The 18656-nt window shown below is 47.9% G+C and overlaps 1 protein-coding gene across 6 annotated transcripts in view; it reads right to left on the bottom strand.

The window, feature by feature from the left end:
• ralgapa1 (Ral GTPase activating protein catalytic subunit alpha 1) overlaps window positions 1–18504 on the bottom strand; it is a 34947-nt gene extending 16443 nt beyond the window's left edge. The window contains exons 1-41 of one of the 6 annotated variants that reach the window (XM_088400326.1): window positions 17993–18503; window positions 16676–16786; window positions 16447–16496; window positions 16254–16311; window positions 16139–16182; window positions 15836–16013; window positions 15582–15697; window positions 15208–15346; window positions 14940–15148; window positions 14491–14808; window positions 14198–14368; window positions 13848–13919; window positions 13632–13780; window positions 13381–13504; window positions 13125–13271; window positions 12943–13033; window positions 12683–12847; window positions 12136–12291; window positions 10197–11644; window positions 9881–10103; window positions 9673–9687; window positions 7820–7944; window positions 7451–7685; window positions 7114–7281; window positions 6848–7018; window positions 6553–6746; window positions 6378–6476; window positions 6101–6256; window positions 5856–5984; window positions 5630–5755; window positions 5217–5275; window positions 4936–5044; window positions 3713–3823; window positions 3581–3649; window positions 3353–3490; window positions 3105–3288; window positions 2194–2312; window positions 1841–1960; window positions 1044–1686; window positions 857–972; window positions 637–761 (exon numbers count right to left, since the gene is read on the bottom strand). In XM_088400326.1, coding sequence (XP_088256452.1) covers window positions 637–761; window positions 857–972; window positions 1044–1686; window positions 1841–1960; window positions 2194–2312; window positions 3105–3288; window positions 3353–3490; window positions 3581–3649; window positions 3713–3823; window positions 4936–5044; window positions 5217–5275; window positions 5630–5755; window positions 5856–5984; window positions 6101–6256; window positions 6378–6476; window positions 6553–6746; window positions 6848–7018; window positions 7114–7281; window positions 7451–7685; window positions 7820–7944; window positions 9673–9687; window positions 9881–10103; window positions 10197–11644; window positions 12136–12291; window positions 12683–12847; window positions 12943–13033; window positions 13125–13271; window positions 13381–13504; window positions 13632–13780; window positions 13848–13919; window positions 14198–14368; window positions 14491–14808; window positions 14940–15148; window positions 15208–15346; window positions 15582–15697; window positions 15836–16013; window positions 16139–16182; window positions 16254–16311; window positions 16447–16496; window positions 16676–16786; window positions 17993–18098 — 7286 coding nt within the window. In that variant the 5' untranslated portion in view covers window positions 18099–18503. Of the gene's footprint in view, window positions 1–636; window positions 762–856; window positions 973–1043; window positions 1687–1840; window positions 1961–2193; window positions 2313–3104; window positions 3289–3352; window positions 3491–3580; window positions 3650–3712; window positions 3824–4935; window positions 5045–5216; window positions 5276–5629; window positions 5756–5855; window positions 5985–6100; window positions 6257–6377; window positions 6477–6552; window positions 6747–6847; window positions 7019–7113; window positions 7282–7450; window positions 7686–7819; window positions 7945–9672; window positions 9688–9880; window positions 11645–12135; window positions 12292–12682; window positions 12848–12942; window positions 13034–13124; window positions 13272–13380; window positions 13505–13631; window positions 13781–13847; window positions 13920–14197; window positions 14369–14490; window positions 14809–14939; window positions 15149–15207; window positions 15347–15581; window positions 15698–15835; window positions 16014–16138; window positions 16183–16253; window positions 16312–16446; window positions 16497–16675; window positions 16787–17992 lie in introns of all 6 variants that reach the window. The other 5 variants (XM_088400330.1, XM_088400325.1, XM_088400327.1 and 2 more) reach the window with 5 other exon arrangements.
• Between the last annotated feature and the right edge of the window lie 152 nt (window positions 18505–18656).

The following is an 18656-nucleotide window of genomic DNA, read 5'->3' as shown; positions in this document are numbered from 1 at the left end:
CTATTGTGCTGGCTGAATGCAGACGGTGTAATTCTCTGGATAAAGAGCAATGAGCATCCATTAGCGGCCCAGACACATTTATACTGATACTTTAACATTGTGTAGTTAAGCCCGGAGTCACTGAGAAGAAAATTGATGCGGCGCTTGCTTGAATGCGGTGGCGGGGGAGGCGCATGGTGTCTAATTAGCAGCAGACAGACATATTTTTGAACTTAAGGCCTCATTCAAATTGAGCAAGGATAGAGAAAAGAGAAACAAAAGCAAGCCTTTTCTGCATAGACTGGAAAGTAAAAGAAAGGAAAGCACGCTCAAAGGCAACAACATCTAAATATGCTCATACTATTCAGCATCGAGCCAAATTGCCACAGAGCTTGCACAACTCTGAATGCTACCAACATTTTGGGGCCTCTCGGAAATCATACAAAACCTAATTTAAAGAGCTGTCACTCTAAACCAGACTGACCACTTTAGTGTGCCGCCCAAGAGCGTTGTTTGTGAGCGTAAAAGGATTCATTCATTTGAGCTGTGTGGGGCGCGCTCGCTCGCTTTATGTTTTCCTTTTTAAACACCTCCACCAAACTTCAAAAATGAATGTTCCTAATTGTTGACTTTGCCGCTCGATGAAGGTCATCTCACCTTTTCTCCCAGGAGTTGAGTCCCAGTATGTTGATGAGGAGTCTGCAGTAGTAGAAGGCCGACTGAGGTGTCTGCGTCTCCGATTCACACTGTTCCACTGCTCTCATGTTTAGCTCCTCGCCTCTCTGAAAAGAATGAAGAAATCTCCCTGTTCTTCCAAACTGCCACCATGCGTACAATTGATCAGAACTAAGCAGCCATCAATCTTTTCACAACGCACATGGAGCACAAAGTCTCGCTCAGCGGCGCTTTGCTTCAAGATGGCGTTGATCACGTCGTTCTCCTGCTTCTCTGATACGCACGCCGGTGGCGGGACCGGGATGTTGAGCGGCATTCCTGCCGGGGCAACGAGTCGAGATTAGCCGCGCATTCGTTTGGGCCGGGACGACGTGTGCGTTTCGGCCTACCTGCCCTCTGTAGACACTCGGGACTTGAGTATCCGAGGTACTGCAGCATTTCATCCAGAGCGTCATCTCCATCCCTCAGGGTATCCCATGCTGGCACCACCTCCCGGCAAACCCGTTTTGCCAGCGGTGGAGCCAGAAGCTGCTCAAAGCCCACCTCGGCACCTACGACGTGTTCCTTGTTCCCTTCCGCCTGCCTCTCATCTTCCTCTTCTCCTCCACCTCTTTGTAGTGGCACAGTTTCTTCTTCTTCTTCTTCAGAGACATTGCTCACCTCTTTCTCCTCCTCCTCCTCCTCCTCCTCCTCCGCCTCCATCTCTGCCTCCAGCTCAGGACTTTGAGCTTCGTTTGCATTTCCTCGCTCCTCTGACTCTTCTCGATGGTCTTCTTGGCTGCCTTCATTTCGCTCCTCTGGGATCTTTTTGGTGGGGCTCCGTAGATGGAGACTGGCGCTATGGGGGGACTGTGTGTGTGTCAAGATTGTGTGCGCAGGGCTGCTTGGGGAGCAGAGCGGAGGCCCGTAGAGGACGGCCGAGTCCCAGGAATGTTTTCCTGCCACGTCCCGAATGATAACGCGAACACAAGCAGGAGCGGAGGACAAACCAGCTGTCATTCCGCCTCCCGGTACGCCGGACTCTGAGCGAATCTGGAAAAGACACAGAAAAGACGAAATACAAAATAGAAAAGCTTCATTGCGCTTGCATCGAGTTATGAAACACGTTAAAGAACACCAGCCATGCCAGGGAAAGGGCGTGCTGTGTGAGTGAGTCCATTTGGCATCAGAAAGTTGACAAAGTTACCTGAAGCACTGAGAGCAGTGTGGAGCCATTTAACGACAAGAACTGTAGATTTGGCGAGTGGAAGAGTTCAGGGCCGAGATCCGCACTCTCGCAGTATGGGTTGTCCTGGTTTTCACACACCTAGAAATGAATCGTAAAAAATTGCAGAAAGAGAAATGTTCTGACATATATTCGAAATGGAGAAAATACACCCGGCCGGCCCTGGTGTGCCACAATTGGAAAATACTGTACGACACTTTTGAATCTAGTGCCCCTCTTGACATTTTCTCTTGGAATCCGGACCACTTTTCCCGCCTTGGTCACTGTGGACAATAATATCAGGATAGAAACTCTTGCAAATAAATGAACAGTACCTGGCTGGAGAGAGTAGCGGGCCCTCCAGACATTGGGTAATGCCCCAGATGGTTGACAAGGTGGGTAATAACAGTCCTGGCTGCAATGGAAACCAGACCCTGCTGGATACGACTACGGACTACAGAGAGAAAACAAACCCAAAAAAAACCCAGAAGGGTCAGATCTGCAACATTTGTAAAGTTATCAATGCTGTGCTTTCTAAACACATTTCATAATGCCTAAGATGCGAAAATAAACACTGTTACAGTAAGAGGATGAGTGGACAGCTGTAACAGTGGTGTGCCTGCCACTACTGCTGGCCCATCCGAGAAGAGGGTGACAGCGGAGCGACAGCTTGCGGACTTTCGCACCTCTGCCCACTTAGGTCCCCGGCAATCCCGGCCTGCGTGTCCAGACATTGAGGCCTTGGGGCCAACCGTCTGTTCGTTTTCCGAGCAGCAGCTCGGTTAAGGGCACGGCACCTCTGGGTGCACTCCACCTTGGATCCAATGTTGGGCAAAATATAATACATTATATATTGCTAGTTACTTGGATTTATTTTCTTAACATAAGTATTGGAAGAGACATTTGGTCCAGTAAATCCAAAACATCCCAGACTGGCCACCATAAATCCCATTTGAATTTGTCATGGGGCCTAACGACTGCTCCGCTCTGTCCAAGCGGTCGGTGCTTGTTGATACCATTTGCCATCCTGCCCCCGGCCGGCCATCGGGAATGTGTTGCCACTCTAGCGGGAGTCTTGCCACATCTTCGGCTGCCCTGAGGGGGAGTACCTACCCCTGGAGGATCTACAGGACGTGCAAGTGGCTCATGAAAGATGCCCAGCACAATTTCCTGCTTCGACAACGTACACGGCCACTGAATTTGGATTCTAAACAAAGATAGGTATTTTGGGAGCTCAATCAAATACCTTCAGTGACGGGCTGGAGTTTGCTGGAGCGCTCAGATTCTGGACTGTGCAGCGGTTCAGGCTCTCGAAGGCTCTCTAACGGCAAAAAGGGATCGTAGTCGGAACTTGACAGATCTGACAGCTGCAGTGGATAATACTTGGGGCTGCTGAAGGACTGAGCTCCATACACACAGCCGTGCAAAACCTGGAGAAGGAGAAGAAAACTTTGACTTTGGGGAAGATATTTGTGAGGATGCATAAGATCATACCTTATAAATGCAGCTGAGCAGGGTCTTTGGCGGCTGGTCCTTATCGGGCGGGCTGCGCGTTTGAACAGCTTGAAGGAGAGTCTTTGGAGGGAGAGCCATCACCCAATCCAACAGACACAACAGGAGGGACACCACCAGCTGCGCAAGACGTGGTCTTAAGGTTAGATTTTTTATAACAAAATAAAAAGCAGGACATGGAAATGTGCAGCGTGTGTGTGTTCGTGCTACCCTCTTATCCAGCTCGTGAGGCGAGGACTCGGTTGTAGGTAGCAGGTGTGTTATGGTGGCAATCAGAATCTAGCAAAGAACAACGTCAGAGCAATGACAAAGAATTGGGATGGAAATAATCATTTGTCTCACCTCTACTATCTTCTTTGGAGTGTCAGGGGGAAATTTCTGAAGGTGATCCACGTAACTGATCAAAAGGTGAAGAATGTCGGAGGCCACCAGTGCAACATTCTTGTTGGCGTACTGGGGGTGGGGAAAAAGTCACTTCATGTCAATATAATAATCTTATTATTAGACTATTTACGACATGCCGCGTACATCATAATGCATTCAAATTAGTAGTTACAATTAACAACAGCATTGAAGTTAAAGTATTGTCAATGAAAACTTTCATTAGCGAGAATTTGCATAGTCTCTGAAGAGGATTATCATTTACAAAAAAATCCCTTCAGCTCAAAGGATGTATTCAGATGAGAACTAACACAAGTGGCACTGCATGGAAATATGACAACAATCCCTCAAGCTTTATCCGTGTGTGTGTGTGACAGTGTGCGATAGTGCGCGCGTGCATGTCACACAGCCCACGGCTAGGCCGACAGCGGGAAGGCAAAAGTAGACAAGATGTGTGCGCGTGATAGCGTTAAGTGTGTTTGTAAGAGAGCTTGCAGCACACCCCCTGGATGGGCCTCCTATCTGAAGGAGGACCAAACATATTGACAGTCCAGGGTTTGCTCCCAGAACTAAGTGAATGCAAGTGTGTTCCGCAGCACTGGCTCCACTCGACTATTGGCTTCCGATACACAAGCGAGGGATTCCAAGGTGGAAAAGGTATGTGTGTGTGTGCGTGCGTGTGTGTTTGAGTCCACTTGGCTGCGGATGACACGGCTGCAAATTTGGACAGCGTCTCTCCCAATGCACAGGCTTCCCAGCCTGGTGGGCTGAAACACAACAGTCTCAGATGGTCTCGTCTCTACGGAGCGACTGAGGCAGGTTCACCGACCGACACACAGAAGAAAAAAAAAAAAAATCCATTTTCCATCATACCTTGGCTCCGTGCATGTTAAATCCACAGACAAACCAGCTGCTCAGTGTGCAGCCAGAGCTTTGGTGCAATTCAATGACCTTCACTTTGATTTTCATACATTGTAATATGTAGCAGCCCGTTTGCACAATTGAAGTCCAATTCTGTAAGCAATCATTACAAGAACCACCAACCATAGCGAGCAACTGCATCATGGCTTTCTCAACTCTACACCAAAGTGAAAAGACAAATATTGCCATCACGCATTATGCTGTTCATTTTACTGACCAAAATTGTACTTGGTGGTTCGGGGGGAGTGCAAATGACGACTGACCTTTAGAGTAACGCAGATGACATTCAGAGCATCATTAATTTGCGGATGTTGAGTGCCATGAGCCAACTCCTCAGATAGCCAGATCCCCAGACAGCACAAAGCCACACACCTAACAAATCAAAATCAAACACGACACGTTATCTGCCAAGTCATGACAAAATACGCTGCCAAACATTCGAAGACAATGTACGTATTTCTGATGTTTTAGAAACACACCACTTAGCTGGCGTATGTTCGTTTTCCCGCTAAGCCTCAATTGGCATGATAAAATGCATATCTACCTCGCAGGAGCAGAGGGTTCATCCCTGGCAGAGGTCATGATAGTTTTGATAATGTGCTCCTGGAAAAACAAAGCACGAGAGAAACATGTCATTGGTGAAGATCAGTTGATGTCAAACCATTAGTAAAGTAACATGAGCAATCGGGGCAAATAAAATAGCTTTAAAGGACAAACGCTTCCTGTCCCTCGGAGATAATGGCTGCTTAGCGATTCAAAACATTTCTGCCTAGTCTGGAAAGACCGAGCAAGCCTGAGACGCTGCCGTGCATGACAAGAGCGGTTTACGCAGCAGCAAACAACAACATTACAGCCATTGGCTGTTTGAATTGTCAAAAGAATGACTGATGAGACATTAGCGCCAGGCAGGACGCAGGTGCAGAGAGGACCACATGCAGCTTTGCACTCTCGGTTCACCTTAACGTCCGGGAACATGGTAAGCGCCACATCGGCTGTGGTGGGGTGAAGTGCGGGGAGCTCCCCGTAGAAGTTGGGGAAGCACACGAGGGATCCCAGAAGGATCTGGGCTTCCACTCTCGGAGCCTTGACAGGAAGATGACAATAAGTATGGATTATGGATTACATGGCAACAGTCAGGCAGAAATGTCAAATGTTTTTTCCAATACTATGACAAAGTCATTACGTTTAACGATGAGCAAGAGGTGACTCTTGAAGCCGCGATGATAAAGTCAAGAATCAACATGGTGGCTCCGGGTAGACCAATACTGAAAAACCTGGGACTGCAGTGCTTGATGATGGTGTTGACAATGTCCTACATTGAAGAAGAAAGACAACCAGTTACTAGTTGCGGTCACATCATTTTGCGTCGATGCTGCGACTTTTCAAAATGTTAACTTCAAGGAGGGCCAATTCAAATGTTTGCTGGACCTGGTCTTGGTGCAGCAGTCCTTGGTGCATAATGTTGTAGAAGTGAGTGAGAAAGTCTGTGTTTGGGGACACATCTTGGCGTCTCTTCATAATCCTGCAGATCAGCTTATAGGCATGAAGCTTTCCCTGTTTGTAGCGCTCCGTCAGCATGGTGGCCTGGGTGGAGAGGCACAAACATAGCGCTAAAACGACAACAGACATGAGCCGCTTAAGCTTGATTTGATCAACTATTAGCCATACGCAACTGGCTGTTGTTGCGAACTTGAGTCTCGCTTACCTTAAAGAGCCACGGAGTGAGGATTCGAAGAGGCGGGATCAGAACCGGAGGTGGGGGAGATGACTGGTTGTCATGAGAAATGCCCAAATTATCTCGGATCTGAAAATATTCAACAATCAAATTTAGAGTAGAGCCCTTTCTGGGTGTCGTGTGACTTTGGAGTCTGTGTCCACACCTTTGCCAGGTTTTGCCACAGTTCGCACAGGTAGTCAAAGACCTGAGCATGGATCTCTGGGTCTTTGATGCTATTCACATCTCCCAAGATACCCAGCATTCTCCGCCACATTACTGTAGCGACATCTGCATGCCATCCGGTGAGGGAGCCACCTGCCATCACGCTACAGTCCTCACCGGGGAACTCGGTGGTTTCTAGCAACGAGCCAATCCATCATCAATCGTTCGTTCGTTACGTGACGCCGCATCAAAGAAAAACAACGCTCCCTAACGTGTGCGCGAGCGAGGATGATTACCGAGATCATCGGGAGTCTGCAGCACCGAGTTGTGGAGTTTTTGATCCAGCTGCAAGTGCGCGTGGGAGTGGGAGTGCGTGCGAGCAATGTGCTCTGCCGTCAGCGTCGCTGGAGAAGGCGTCTGCGAACGAGAGCCCCCGAGAGAGTGCATGGGCGAGGCGCTCTCCGAACCTGGACAGCAAGACAAACAATGAGCTGCTTGATGTCAAAGAATTAGAGCGGTTGTGATATGAACGCCTCTTGTAACCACAAATGAGTGGACAAACCAGTGACGGTGACTGTGTGGCTGAGGCTACTGGTCTCCGAGTCAATATGGAGCGTGGTCAAACTTGCCACTTCATGCTCATCGCAAGCAACACCACCTCCCAGGCTGTCCTGGTCCAATGAGCTTCCTCGATCTCCGCCACCAAAGGGTTCCGAATTAAATGCAAAATCTATTCAAAGGGAAAGTGGAATACATCAGCGTTCTAGGTTGAAAATGAAACATTTCCACTCAACATACTGCAGAAATATAACAAAAAAAGCTCATGCATTTTAAAGCTGATATTTTGAGGGAACTATAGCTAAATTCCTTTTTCAAATATTGACACAGTAGGCACTCACTATCAAACTTGCACGCGGGGTACTGAAAAGCATTAAATGAGTCCGATTGGCTGTCGGAACTGACAACATCGGAGCCACTGGCGCTGGCGGGAGATGTCCACTCTGAAGGAACCCCTGGATCATCGATTGGTCTCAGGTCATCTGGGGCTCGAGATCCAGGACTCTGGCCAGCCTCAAGTAGCTCCGGCAGGTCCTGTGGAACTTCTAGACTGCCCGGGCTGCTGCCACGCCGCTCCTAAAGAGAAGGATAGATAACCGGGATGGATCATTGTGACACCTTGAGCAAATCAAACAGAAAGGTGACTCACTTCGCATTGAAATGTGAGATATATATATATACACTGTACATGTGCACTTTAGGCTACTGACCACTGTTCCTTTCGCTCGAAGTCTTTCCTGGATGAACTCGTCCATGAGATCAGAGAAATTAGGATTGCTATTGCCAACATCAGTGGAGACGGGACGTGCCTTCTGTGGCACCTCCTCTTTGTTGGCTACACAGATAGAAAGAAAGAAAGAAAGAGAAAACAAAATAGAAACTTAACACTCATACTGTTATGTTGACATTAACACGCTGTACACAATGACTATTATGTGGCTAATATTGACTAGCACAGTGTCTGGTGTGTTGTGGAGGAAAAAGAATGCAATAGTTACTTCATACTAAATTTGCAGAATGCTAACTAGCGTATGTAGTATATGTACGAGAGGCCCTCGAGTAAGTGAATGGTCGAACGATTGTTAAAAATAAGCCACGACGCAGCAAGCAAATCCACCAGAGAAGCAATGCAGTTAATACACACCACCATGCACAAGAAGCAAGCTGCCTACTGTCAACTTTGATCAGATGACAACCAATCGGGGTCATTTCAAAATACTACATTATTATCAAGCCACTCTTTTGATTTCTACAAGGCTTCAGATAAGCAAACTTAACAAACACAGGTAGGCAAACCTCTGTGCTAATGGTCCTGATCATTTCAATCCGTGGTGGAAAAGGGGAACGCAGACAACAGGCTGGACAGGGGCTCTCGAGGACCGTTAGAAAATTGAGAAGAAAGACTTGGCATATAGCTAGCGTCTTTTGGAAAGATGTTTTTTTAACGGGTGTTTTTTTTTTTTTTTTTTTAACAGCTATTCATCAAGGCCGACTATTAAGTCACACGATAAACACAAAGTGTTTGGTGGATCTTCCACAACAAAGTCACCGACAGTTTTCGTCCTTATCTTGTATATATTAGCCACAGACTATGGGGAAAATATTCTAGTAGTAGCCAACGAAATGCGAATATTAGCGCATTGAGTCATGCAAATGCTTAGTGCAATGATGCTTTCAGTTAGAGCAGGCGCCTTAAGAACCATCAGAAGCCACAGAATTGAACAGACACAAGGGCCAAACAAAAAGCCATACAACGGACCAAAACGAATGGGGGGGGAAAAAAAAACATGTCGACTATGGATTTAGGCGGTGGACTATTTGGTAAAAACAAAACTCACTGTGGCATCATGCACACGAGCAACCGAACAAATGGATGGATAAAGGCCTGAAAAAATGTTCGGCGCAAATAAGCAAGGACTACGCAGATATGAAAGAAAGAAAGTCAATGTGGCATCATGGTCATTTGTATGAGTCACTGCGCTCAAATGTACTGGCAAATCTAAGAAGAAATGGTGACCTTGCAATTATGAAAAAAATGGGCAGCTGATTAGAAAGTACATTTAACCAGCGGCTCTGAAAATAAAATACAGAGCAACAAAATGTTAGATTTATGCTGCAATCTAGTGGTTCAAGAGGGAAACTACAAAAATATGCTATGACCATTGATTATTATCATTATTATTAAGATTATTATTAAGGCAGATATCATTTAACCCTACTTTAACTGATGAAAATTATTTGGGCATCCAAACATATTGTAGAAATAGAGAAAAATTTGTCTGATTTATAATGGATTTGTATGGGGTTTTTTTTGGGAGGGAGGGAGGGGACTGTTGTTTTCTTCTGTGGAGCTGAGGCAGTCCCGGAAGGAGGTGAGGTGGGCACAAGGAGGTTACATGCATTTTTACGGCGAGCAAGGGGGGAGGAAAGGAGGACATCAGAATCCCACAACCCTTAGAAGGAGGACAGGGAGAGGCGGAGAGGGCCTCTCAGATAGGGGAACAGGTTATGGGAGGAGAAGGGGTCTTCAGTAGGTGGCGGCAGGCTGGAGGAGGGGGCTCACGTTCAAGAGGAAACACTTTCAGTCCAGCAGCAAGATGATGAGTTTCAGCCATTAAAAAAAAAAAAAAGTCATTCCGTCATAACAAACCAGTTAAACAGCCACAAAGGAAAATATGATGTTTGTGTTTTGTGAGTATCTGTCTTGTCCACTGGTGTTGTTGGACTGCTGTCGTGCCCGTTGTGAGCACTTTGTCCGCTGCGATCCTCACCTGGCGTGGTCGACTTTCGTCCAAAGTAGCCCAGGACATGGGAGTAGAGGTCTCTTAGTGAAGCATCGCCCATTGCGGGCCGCCCTTGCCGCTGCGGCGACGAACCTTGGGACGACCCCTGACCTCGGGGACGGGGCTTGGTGGACAAAGCGTGAACCACCGTCTTATACACCCCACCGAGAAGAGCCCCTTGGTGGTGGCGGGAGACGGAGCTGCCGGGCTCCTGGGAGCGAGAACGGGAAGCCCGAGAACGTAAGGCGGAGCGTCCCAATCGGCCTCGCACGCCCGACGGCGCGCCAGAACTGCTCGTTAGGACCTCAAAGTGGGTCTCGGGCACCGAAGTGGATCCGGCCGGATGCTGACGTTTGTCCTTGTCCCCTGCTCCGGCGCCAGTCCTGTTTTCCACGTCGCCGACACCTGCTGTCCTGGCCACATCTAGCGGCGGTCTCTCGTGGCCCCCGGACTTGTGAGCCATAGCAGCCAACTTACCTGCAGTGCCTGCTGCTCCCTGCTTCGCCGCTGTCCCGGCTCCCGGCCTTTCCCCGGCCGAGTGGCTATGAGTGTGAAAGTGACTGAGGCGCCGCAGCCTGGCTTTCCAGTGGGCCTCTTTGTTCTCCAGGGGGTTGTGGAACTGGACCGACTCAGTCGAAGGTCTGAAGCTGACGTGGACGCCGCCCGAGTGATGCTTTTTGGCGTTACGGCTCATCTTGGGCTTGGCTGAGTCTTGGGGAGTTTGAATTGCTTCACTGGTCGATTGGACCGTGTTAGGCTCCGCTCTAGTTGAAAAGGCCTTTTTAGCTGTGGCTGTGTCTTGATCGTCGTTGTTTTTGTCTCCTCCTCCCATTTCGCTCCAATAGTCGCCTTTTCCTTCCCAATCTGCTCCGTCGATTGTGTTTCCTCCACCTACGACTACTTCCCCTATGCCTTTCTCCTCCTCGTGTCCTTGGAGGTTCCCTTTCATACCAAGCGAGGGCCACTGACACTGCATCTCCAGACACTCGTAGATGCTACGCTGCTCCGCCTCAATCTCCTCCGCCGAGTCCACGCTACCGTGTCGAACTGAATTACTTACCTGCCTATCTTCCTTGGAAATCTGTCTGTCAACAACCTTTTGCACCTCTCGGACCGATTCGGTTTCCCCGGTAGGCGTGTCGCTTTTCACCGGCGCGGACGTTTGACTGTCGTTTTCTAACGCGAGACTCGCCGCCAATTTTGCTGCCTCGTTTCTCTCGGCCGCTTTGTGAGTGAGATAGTGCCTAATTGAGGAGAATAGATCATCCTCGTTTGTTTGGGCATTCTCCTCTCCGTCGATCTCCTTATCGGCACAAAAGGCGGAATCCCAGTCGCTTATCCAATCGCAAGTGGACCCTCCTCGGCTTTGACAGCCGACGTGGCCGCACTCGCTCGCATGGTTTAGTCCCTCTGAGGTGGTGGAAACGACACCATTGGGGAGAGAAAGCGGGGTAGGACAAGAGGAGTGGGAAGGACATGGGAGTGCCTCGCTATTGCTAGTACCAGTGGGGTTTGGAATGCTACCGGGATCTCCCTGCGGCTCTTCACCTTTGACCCGCTCGGCGATAAAAGGCTCCATGATGTCAGAGGCGCTGCTGCTTCTCGCCAGCGACGAAGGGGCCGGGTTATCGGGCTCGCGAGCCGCTCCCTGGAACACCTGCGAACACGAGCTCTGAGGGTTCTCGTCGCTCTGGGAAGAATGGCGCATCCGAGATGGCCGCGATGTCAGTGTGATTGGCGGGTCCTCCAGGTCTGCCGAATGACAAGGCAGACAATGCTCATCGTTAGATGACATTTGCGTGATCGGTACCACATTCAGAAATGAACAAACGACACAAATGTGCAAGCAAGGGGGGGTTGTACATTTCAACCGGATCTATGAAAGTTGAGAGGCATAACCTAAAGCGAACTGGAAGTAGTGGGCCATTTTGAATTGAATTTGGTGCCATTTTTGGCCATTCGTGCAGGTCGTCGTATACCCGTCTAGAGAATTTGCCAGATCGTCTTCAAATTTTCGCTCTTTCACCTTAAGATGTTTACGATGAAAAGTTAGTCAAAGCTTTCGGTTCGACGTACACTATCGCTGGAGTGACGGAAAGGAACAAACGAGTGAAATGAGTCATTCTTGCTTGACTTGTGCAAAAGGGAGACATTGTTACACACAAGCGTAGATTTGTTTTGACACACGTGAGAAGACACAGCAGGCAGAAGGCAGGCCATCAGGAAGTGCAAAGAAAGTCTACCTGCCAGCTGGTCGGCAAGGGGGGGTAGTAAAGGGTGGTGGTGGTGGTGGTGGTGAAGGAGGACAGGTAGAGGCGGAGCCAGAGCAGGAGCACTCTTGGCACTGCGGATAAAGGCTGAGGACAGCAGAGAGTCCCCTGTAGAACAGCTTCGTAGGGCTAAAGAGGGAAGGCGCAAGAAGAAGAAGAAGAAGAAATAGAAAAGAAGGGGAAGAGGGCAAGGAAAGTAGGAAGAGGAATGAGGAAGGTGTTTGAGAACATCAACGCAAAGGGGCGGAAAGTGAGGCCAAGAGAAAGGGAAGGTGAGGGAGGGAGGGAGGAGTGAGCTAGGTGCGTGAAAATTGGGAGAGGCAGGTGACGGCCGCTATCTCTTCTGAAAAGCCCAGTACAAAGTTAGAAGAAGAGGGAAAACACAAATGCAAACTACCGCCAAGCTGTTTTGTCAAAAGTTGTTGTTTTGTTTGGACCGATGAACAGATAGATGTCTGCGTATAAATGTGAGCAGCCCTAACGTTTAGGTAGGATGCACCTTCTCCTTCACCAGACTCACCTACTGTCTTTTGGCGAACAATGCTGCGGGCCTTTTCGATGCCTGGCGAGCCAGCGGTGGTGGCGCTGCGTTGTCTCATGGCGGCCGCCTGACCCGGTTGGTCTCGGCTCCAACCTTTAGAGAAGGAGCGATCCACTATCGGCCGCTGGCCTTCTGAACCTATACCTGAAGTATCATGAGAAGACATTTAGCGGCATGCTCCTGAAGAGCAAGGCCAGGAGAATGCTCTGACAAATAACGTCTGTCAGCGATAGACCAACCTTTTCCTTTGTGTTTCTTCTGCTTTTGCTCACTGAGCTTGTCCAGGGGGAGCTCATTCAAATCAACACTGTACAGGTTCCTGGCCAACACCTGAAGCGCAATGATACACAGGATTGAAGCGCAGCGCCAGTGTGGGAAGACCGCGACTTGAAGCTTCTTCCAAAGTTTCTTCTTCTTTCACCTTTGTGAGCGTCTCCATGGTGAGGGACCATTCGGTTACCAGCTCCTCCCAGCAGGTAAGAGAAGAGAGAACTGAGAGGAGGTCATCCCATAGTTCTCTGCTGATGTAGACGTTTAAATTCCCCTTAATCCAAGCGACAATCAACGTCTGCACACAGACAGAGAGAGAGCGAGAGAGGGATGAAAACTCATCTGCACCATTCAAACGCTGGTTTTTCTGCGAGCCCCAACCCACGCCTCCCTCCCTCCCTCCCTACCTGAAAGACGGGACCAGCCAGCCTTCCTGACAGTGTGTTGCACTTCTTGCCATGGGGCATAATGGATGGGGGTCTCTTCATCACTGACTCTGTCACTCTCAACAGGACAAGTAAGATCTGCTCCCTACAAATAAACAGAGAAGTTGCTAGTTGTGATGGATGCACCTTAAGCTATTTGTTTTTGTTGCAAGCTAAAGAATGATTATTATTATTATTATGTTTTCTGCTTATCCCCCCATTTGTGTCATTACCATGTTTTCTGGTCCATGGTCTCGTGCATGACAAGGCTGCGGTAGATGTTTAAGACTCGCTTGCACATGTCCACGTGCTCCTCGAGAAGGAACTTGATGTCGTTGGCCGGCTCCATTAAAAAAACATTGGCGGAATGGGTGATGAATACCTAGAGAGAAGACACAACACATATGATGTCAAATCCACTTCTCCAACTGGGGATGGATGCTCCTTACCTGTAGTGTAGTCTGAACTCCTGCATGAATGCTATACTCCAACAATTCACTATCAACCATTTGATTGATTCCCTTACGAGAGAAAACAGATGAAGGCAAGTTAAAAGAACATTGGACAAACGCCCTGTGTAAAATATTTTGCTTTTGCTTTGCCAATTGAGCCTTGCACAATGGCACACATAAGGAAGAGTGTTCAGTTTTGTATTGGGCTCATTGTTTTTGTACTATTTGACTTGACTTGAAACGTGTGGAGTGAGTTGACAAAGTAAGAGAGAAAGTCCCGACCAAAAATGTATCGGTGCGTGGGCGTTCCCTAATACATACGTGACTGATTTGACCCCATTTGTTACCTCCTCATCTTTCTCTGAGCCTGTGTCCATACTATTGGCTGTTGCTATGGGATACAGGCCTTCCTCTGGCTCGTTCATAAATACTGGCTTGTCCTCCATGGAGATCCACTCCTGGTAAACACGGACCACTTTGCGCATTGCTGCAGCTTCACACATTGGAAGGAGAAAGGCCTGCAGAGGTAGCGAGAGACGTGTCAACTCTTCCGACGTGGCGGCCGGCGAAGCACGCTCTACGTAAGGTTGAGCTCATGTCCGACGTGCTGAACTGGCGGGCGAAGCCATTGCTCCTTCACCTGTCTGAAGATCTCGGTGATGAAGTTGATGCTGGTTCTGGAGCTGGTCAGGACTCTTCGTACCACCTCCATGTCCGTCAGCTGCTCTTCATCCATCGAACACAGCGAGGAGGAGCTCGGCTCCCGCTCCGTCAACGTGGACGTGTTGGAGTGGCATTGTTCCGATTCCCCCATTGGGCCGCTACTGAGGCCCGCGCTGCCTCCCCCTGGACCGGATAAGCTCGCGCTCCCTTCGAGATGGTTGTCGGGCCGCAAGCCGGTGACGCTGCCGTCCTCGGAGCTGCCGGCAGAGCGAGCGGCGAGCCCGGCTGCTGCTCGCTGCAGACGGATGAAAACCAAGTCTTGTCACCTCTCGCTTTGGTAAGGGTTTAGCGTCATTTTTCAAAAGTTCGCATCTAGGCCTCGATGACGGTTTCAACTTCCAGTAGCACCCTCGTGATGTGTATTACCTGTATGTTCTTGGGGATGTTTTCACCTTCCGTCCCAGGAATCAGTGTGTGCGTGTTGGGTCGCGGCTCGAGCCAAAAAGAAACCAGCCAGCGGATGAAGATAACTCGGGCTTGAAGAAAACTTTCCTTGGTGCAATAGAGAACTTCGCCACCGTCCTGCTCCCTGCGCACCACACTGTAATAGGGTTTTGGACGCATGGGAGGAACCTCTGAAAGGAAAAAGGATGGCTTGATGCGTCGCCCATATCGAGTGGCGTCGCTTACTGACCTAGTATGGGGTTGTAGAGACTCGTTTCCAAAGCAAAGTTGGGAAAGATGTGAGGAAGGTAACATTTCCGGAAGTGACCAAAGAGGAAGCTAAAGCCACGTTCATGATTCTCTTTACAACGCCACTCCAGAGACTTGGCCTGGTTGGAAGACACAAACACAAAACAAGCGTTTGTTTTTGCCGAGTACACCAACAAAAATAGGGTCAAACGGAGAACGGCTCTTTTGTTGACGTAGTACAATGATAGCGTGAGAACATGGCAAATGGAAGTGAGGAACTGCACAAAAGGTTAGTAAGGCTTTATTTGTCTTCATGACAAACACTATTTGGCCAATCCAGAAATATGTTGTGTTAGTAAGAAATCATGATGATACCTGGTTTACCATGTATTTCAGTAGTGCTTCCAAAAAGTAAGCCGTGAGGTCCTCCTGGTTCTTGTCACCTGACTGGGGATGAACCAGTGGCGTGATCTCCTCTGGGGTTACTTGAGCTGAAAGGTGCAATTGGAAAAAAATCAACAACCATTTTTGAAGTGGGATCATCTTTTCATACAGAGGAGCTTTTGATCCATATTCTCACATATACAATGCTCCATCCCAACATATGGAGGGAATTTCCCTCTACTCACTCTCAGTTAAACTCAGCGGTGGGTTGATCAGAGTGTCCAAAGTACGTGGAGTCCCATGGCAGAGTGGAGCCGGGAAGCCAGGAATTAGGCAGGCAAACATACAGAGTTGCTCGCGTTGAGCATTACTCTGCAACGCCTGCATCCACAACAGGAACAAGCGCACACCTTCTCGACGGATCTGCAGCGCGCACCACAAAGCAAACTACTGAGTGCATTTTACTAGCAAAAGGAAGAGAGAGAAAAAAAAAAAAACAGAAGAGTACTGTAGTAGTCTTGATTTGGATCAACAAAGAAATCAAATACCTTTAAAGAGTTACCGGTGTGCAACAGCTTCTTCAAGATCAGTCCTGAAAAAGAAATGTGTCCAACAAATCATATCGTCAGAGTGAACACATTTAGTAAAGGCTGCAGTTTTTACCGATGCTGTGAAACTGCCATCGGCTTTGGATTCTCTCTGGGAGGAGCTGGAGGATTTTCTGAAATCAGAGCAGAGAAAAGTTTAAAAATAAAAAAAAAAAAGGCAGATTATCAACACTTCTGTCATTATGTCCCCATAAAATTGAAAAATCATGACACATTATGAGCCCTCTAACAATATCCAAGTACTATACCTCGAAAATAAAGAGGATGGAGTCCAACTCCTCCCTCTGAGACTTGTGACCTAAAACATGGCAGCGGGAAGAATTAAAAAAAAAAAAAAAAAATCCTTTTTAACATGTCTCGGTTTGAACACATTTGAATGCAAATGTTTATTGTTAATGCGGATGCAGGCTGCTTGCTTCACAAGGCGTGCCACTCAGTGTTAGTGGTACTGCATTAGAAAAGTGTACTAGAACTCACCCTTTTGCTTGAGGCTAACCTCAATGGTGACAAAGTTCTCAAAGAAAACATAGTAGATATGGGAGTAGTTCAGGTCAAAGAACTGCTTCAGCTCTGGCGGCTCTGCATTTTCTGCAAAAGAATTAGCCACATACTACGTATGTACAAAAATGGAACTCTTGATCCATTTGCTTGAATCACTTAGAACATCCCAAACCAATAAGGTGGCTTATTGTGCCTTAAACAGTAGATCCTAGTTGTTAAAGAAGATGTTGCTAATGCACCAAAAGTGTTTGCCAACCACCAAAAGAATGAGCAAGAAATGTAGCAGTCAGGGCAACTAACTTGTGAAGTATGTCATTAGTTTGCTGCAGTCAACCAGATAGCTTGGTATTAAGCCTGTGGCATCTGCCTCAACAAAGATTTACAATTTACCGCAGCGCAAAAAGGTTCCTGACAATGTCATAACATTTTGGGCTGGACACTATAATGAGTTCCCTGTGTCAACATGTACTAAGACATCTTTCTGCATAATAGACTGTGCCACACCTTATTGTGCCCATGTGAATTTTGTTGCACGCATGCTGTAGCACCGTGATTGTTCCACGGATTGGACAATTCGAGTGTCGGTGGGCTCATTCTCAAGCACCGACAGTGTAAGAATGTGGGCTTGCTTGTGTTATGTTATGTTATATGGGCTTGGATTCCCAAAAACAGCAAGGAGACACACCCCTGTGCCCAGAGAGGAGAGGAGAGAAAGAGAGACTGACTGACTTAACAATGGAAAGAGGAAGTTGAGCTACTGTGCAGGACATGGAGAGGAAATGCGAAAATTGTTTTCATCTGAAAGCTGAGGGTGTGTACCTCACATATGTGGGAAACACTGGGACATGGATGCCATCAACATGTTCCACTTGACTGACTCTTCCAAACATACTCAACAAGTCACCTTGTTAACTGTGACGGTCATCCAAATCAGACACATTGAATAATCACACAAAGTACTGAAGTCAGCCCTAAACTAGACCATGTTCATTTATTGCATGTTACATACTTCCAGCAACTAAAAGAAGCATCTTCTCTCAAACTTTTTGTTTACCCTAACAATGTCATCCTCTGAATTCATTGTAGTCTACACATTGCAGTTAGGGCTTTGTTGGCATAATAGGGTTGATTGACAAAATGTGTACAAACTGCGTGACCAAAAAATCTGCTCAAATAAAAGCTCCAATAAATGATCTTCAAAGATGGGGGAGTTGGTTTGTAACTTTCCTATGACATTCCAAGACTGTCCCCTCGTAATGAACGTTAGCAACTCAACAAGAATAATGAACTTACCTATTACTATTCGGAGATGTTTGAGCCTCGTTAGGACGTCCTTCTTTGGATCCAACACTTTCTGTGTTGACTTTCTGACGTCCCCATGAGGCTTTTTGGAAAACATCCCTGAGGCTGGAGTCTCCAGGAGTAAATTGGACACAATGAGAAAGCGCTAGCTCGAAAACGTAGCAATTGAGACCGCTTCGGCTAGCGTTAATCTTCCAATAATGACAACAAGCCGACGTCTCCTCCTGCCTAAACGCAATCACTCACACTTCGTTAGGATTTTAGCACTGATCCGGCGGCGCCTTGCTAACCCGGGTCCAAATGGACACCGTTTCTTTACACTAAGCCCCATAGTTGGTGGACCGCAGTGGGTATAGCATCCATCCATTGCATCTCCTTTCCACAGCTGTCTGCAGCTTGAACGCTCATGGAACTACTGAACTAAGCTAGCGAGCCAGCCAGCTAGCGAGCTCAGCGCCTCAGTCATAGGGGCTCACTTAGAAAACATCATGGCGGAAAAGGGAGGGGGCAACAACATAAAGGATAAAAGATACATTCCAAAAGAAACACACTCATTACTCGGTTTATTGTGGACATGTATGCGTATTGCAAGGAAATGCAACATATTTTACGCCGGAGACAAATATATCCTTTTTACACGCGCTCAAATATATCA

This window comes from Syngnathus floridae, chromosome 16 (assembly GCF_059516105.1).
Source record: "Syngnathus floridae isolate MCC-2025c chromosome 16, RoL_Sflo_1.0, whole genome shotgun sequence".
In the NCBI taxonomy this organism is placed as follows: Eukaryota; Metazoa; Chordata; class Actinopteri; order Syngnathiformes; family Syngnathidae; genus Syngnathus; species Syngnathus floridae.
The sequence above is the reverse complement of the archived record's forward strand: the minus strand, read 5'-3'. Positions and strand labels throughout refer to the sequence as shown.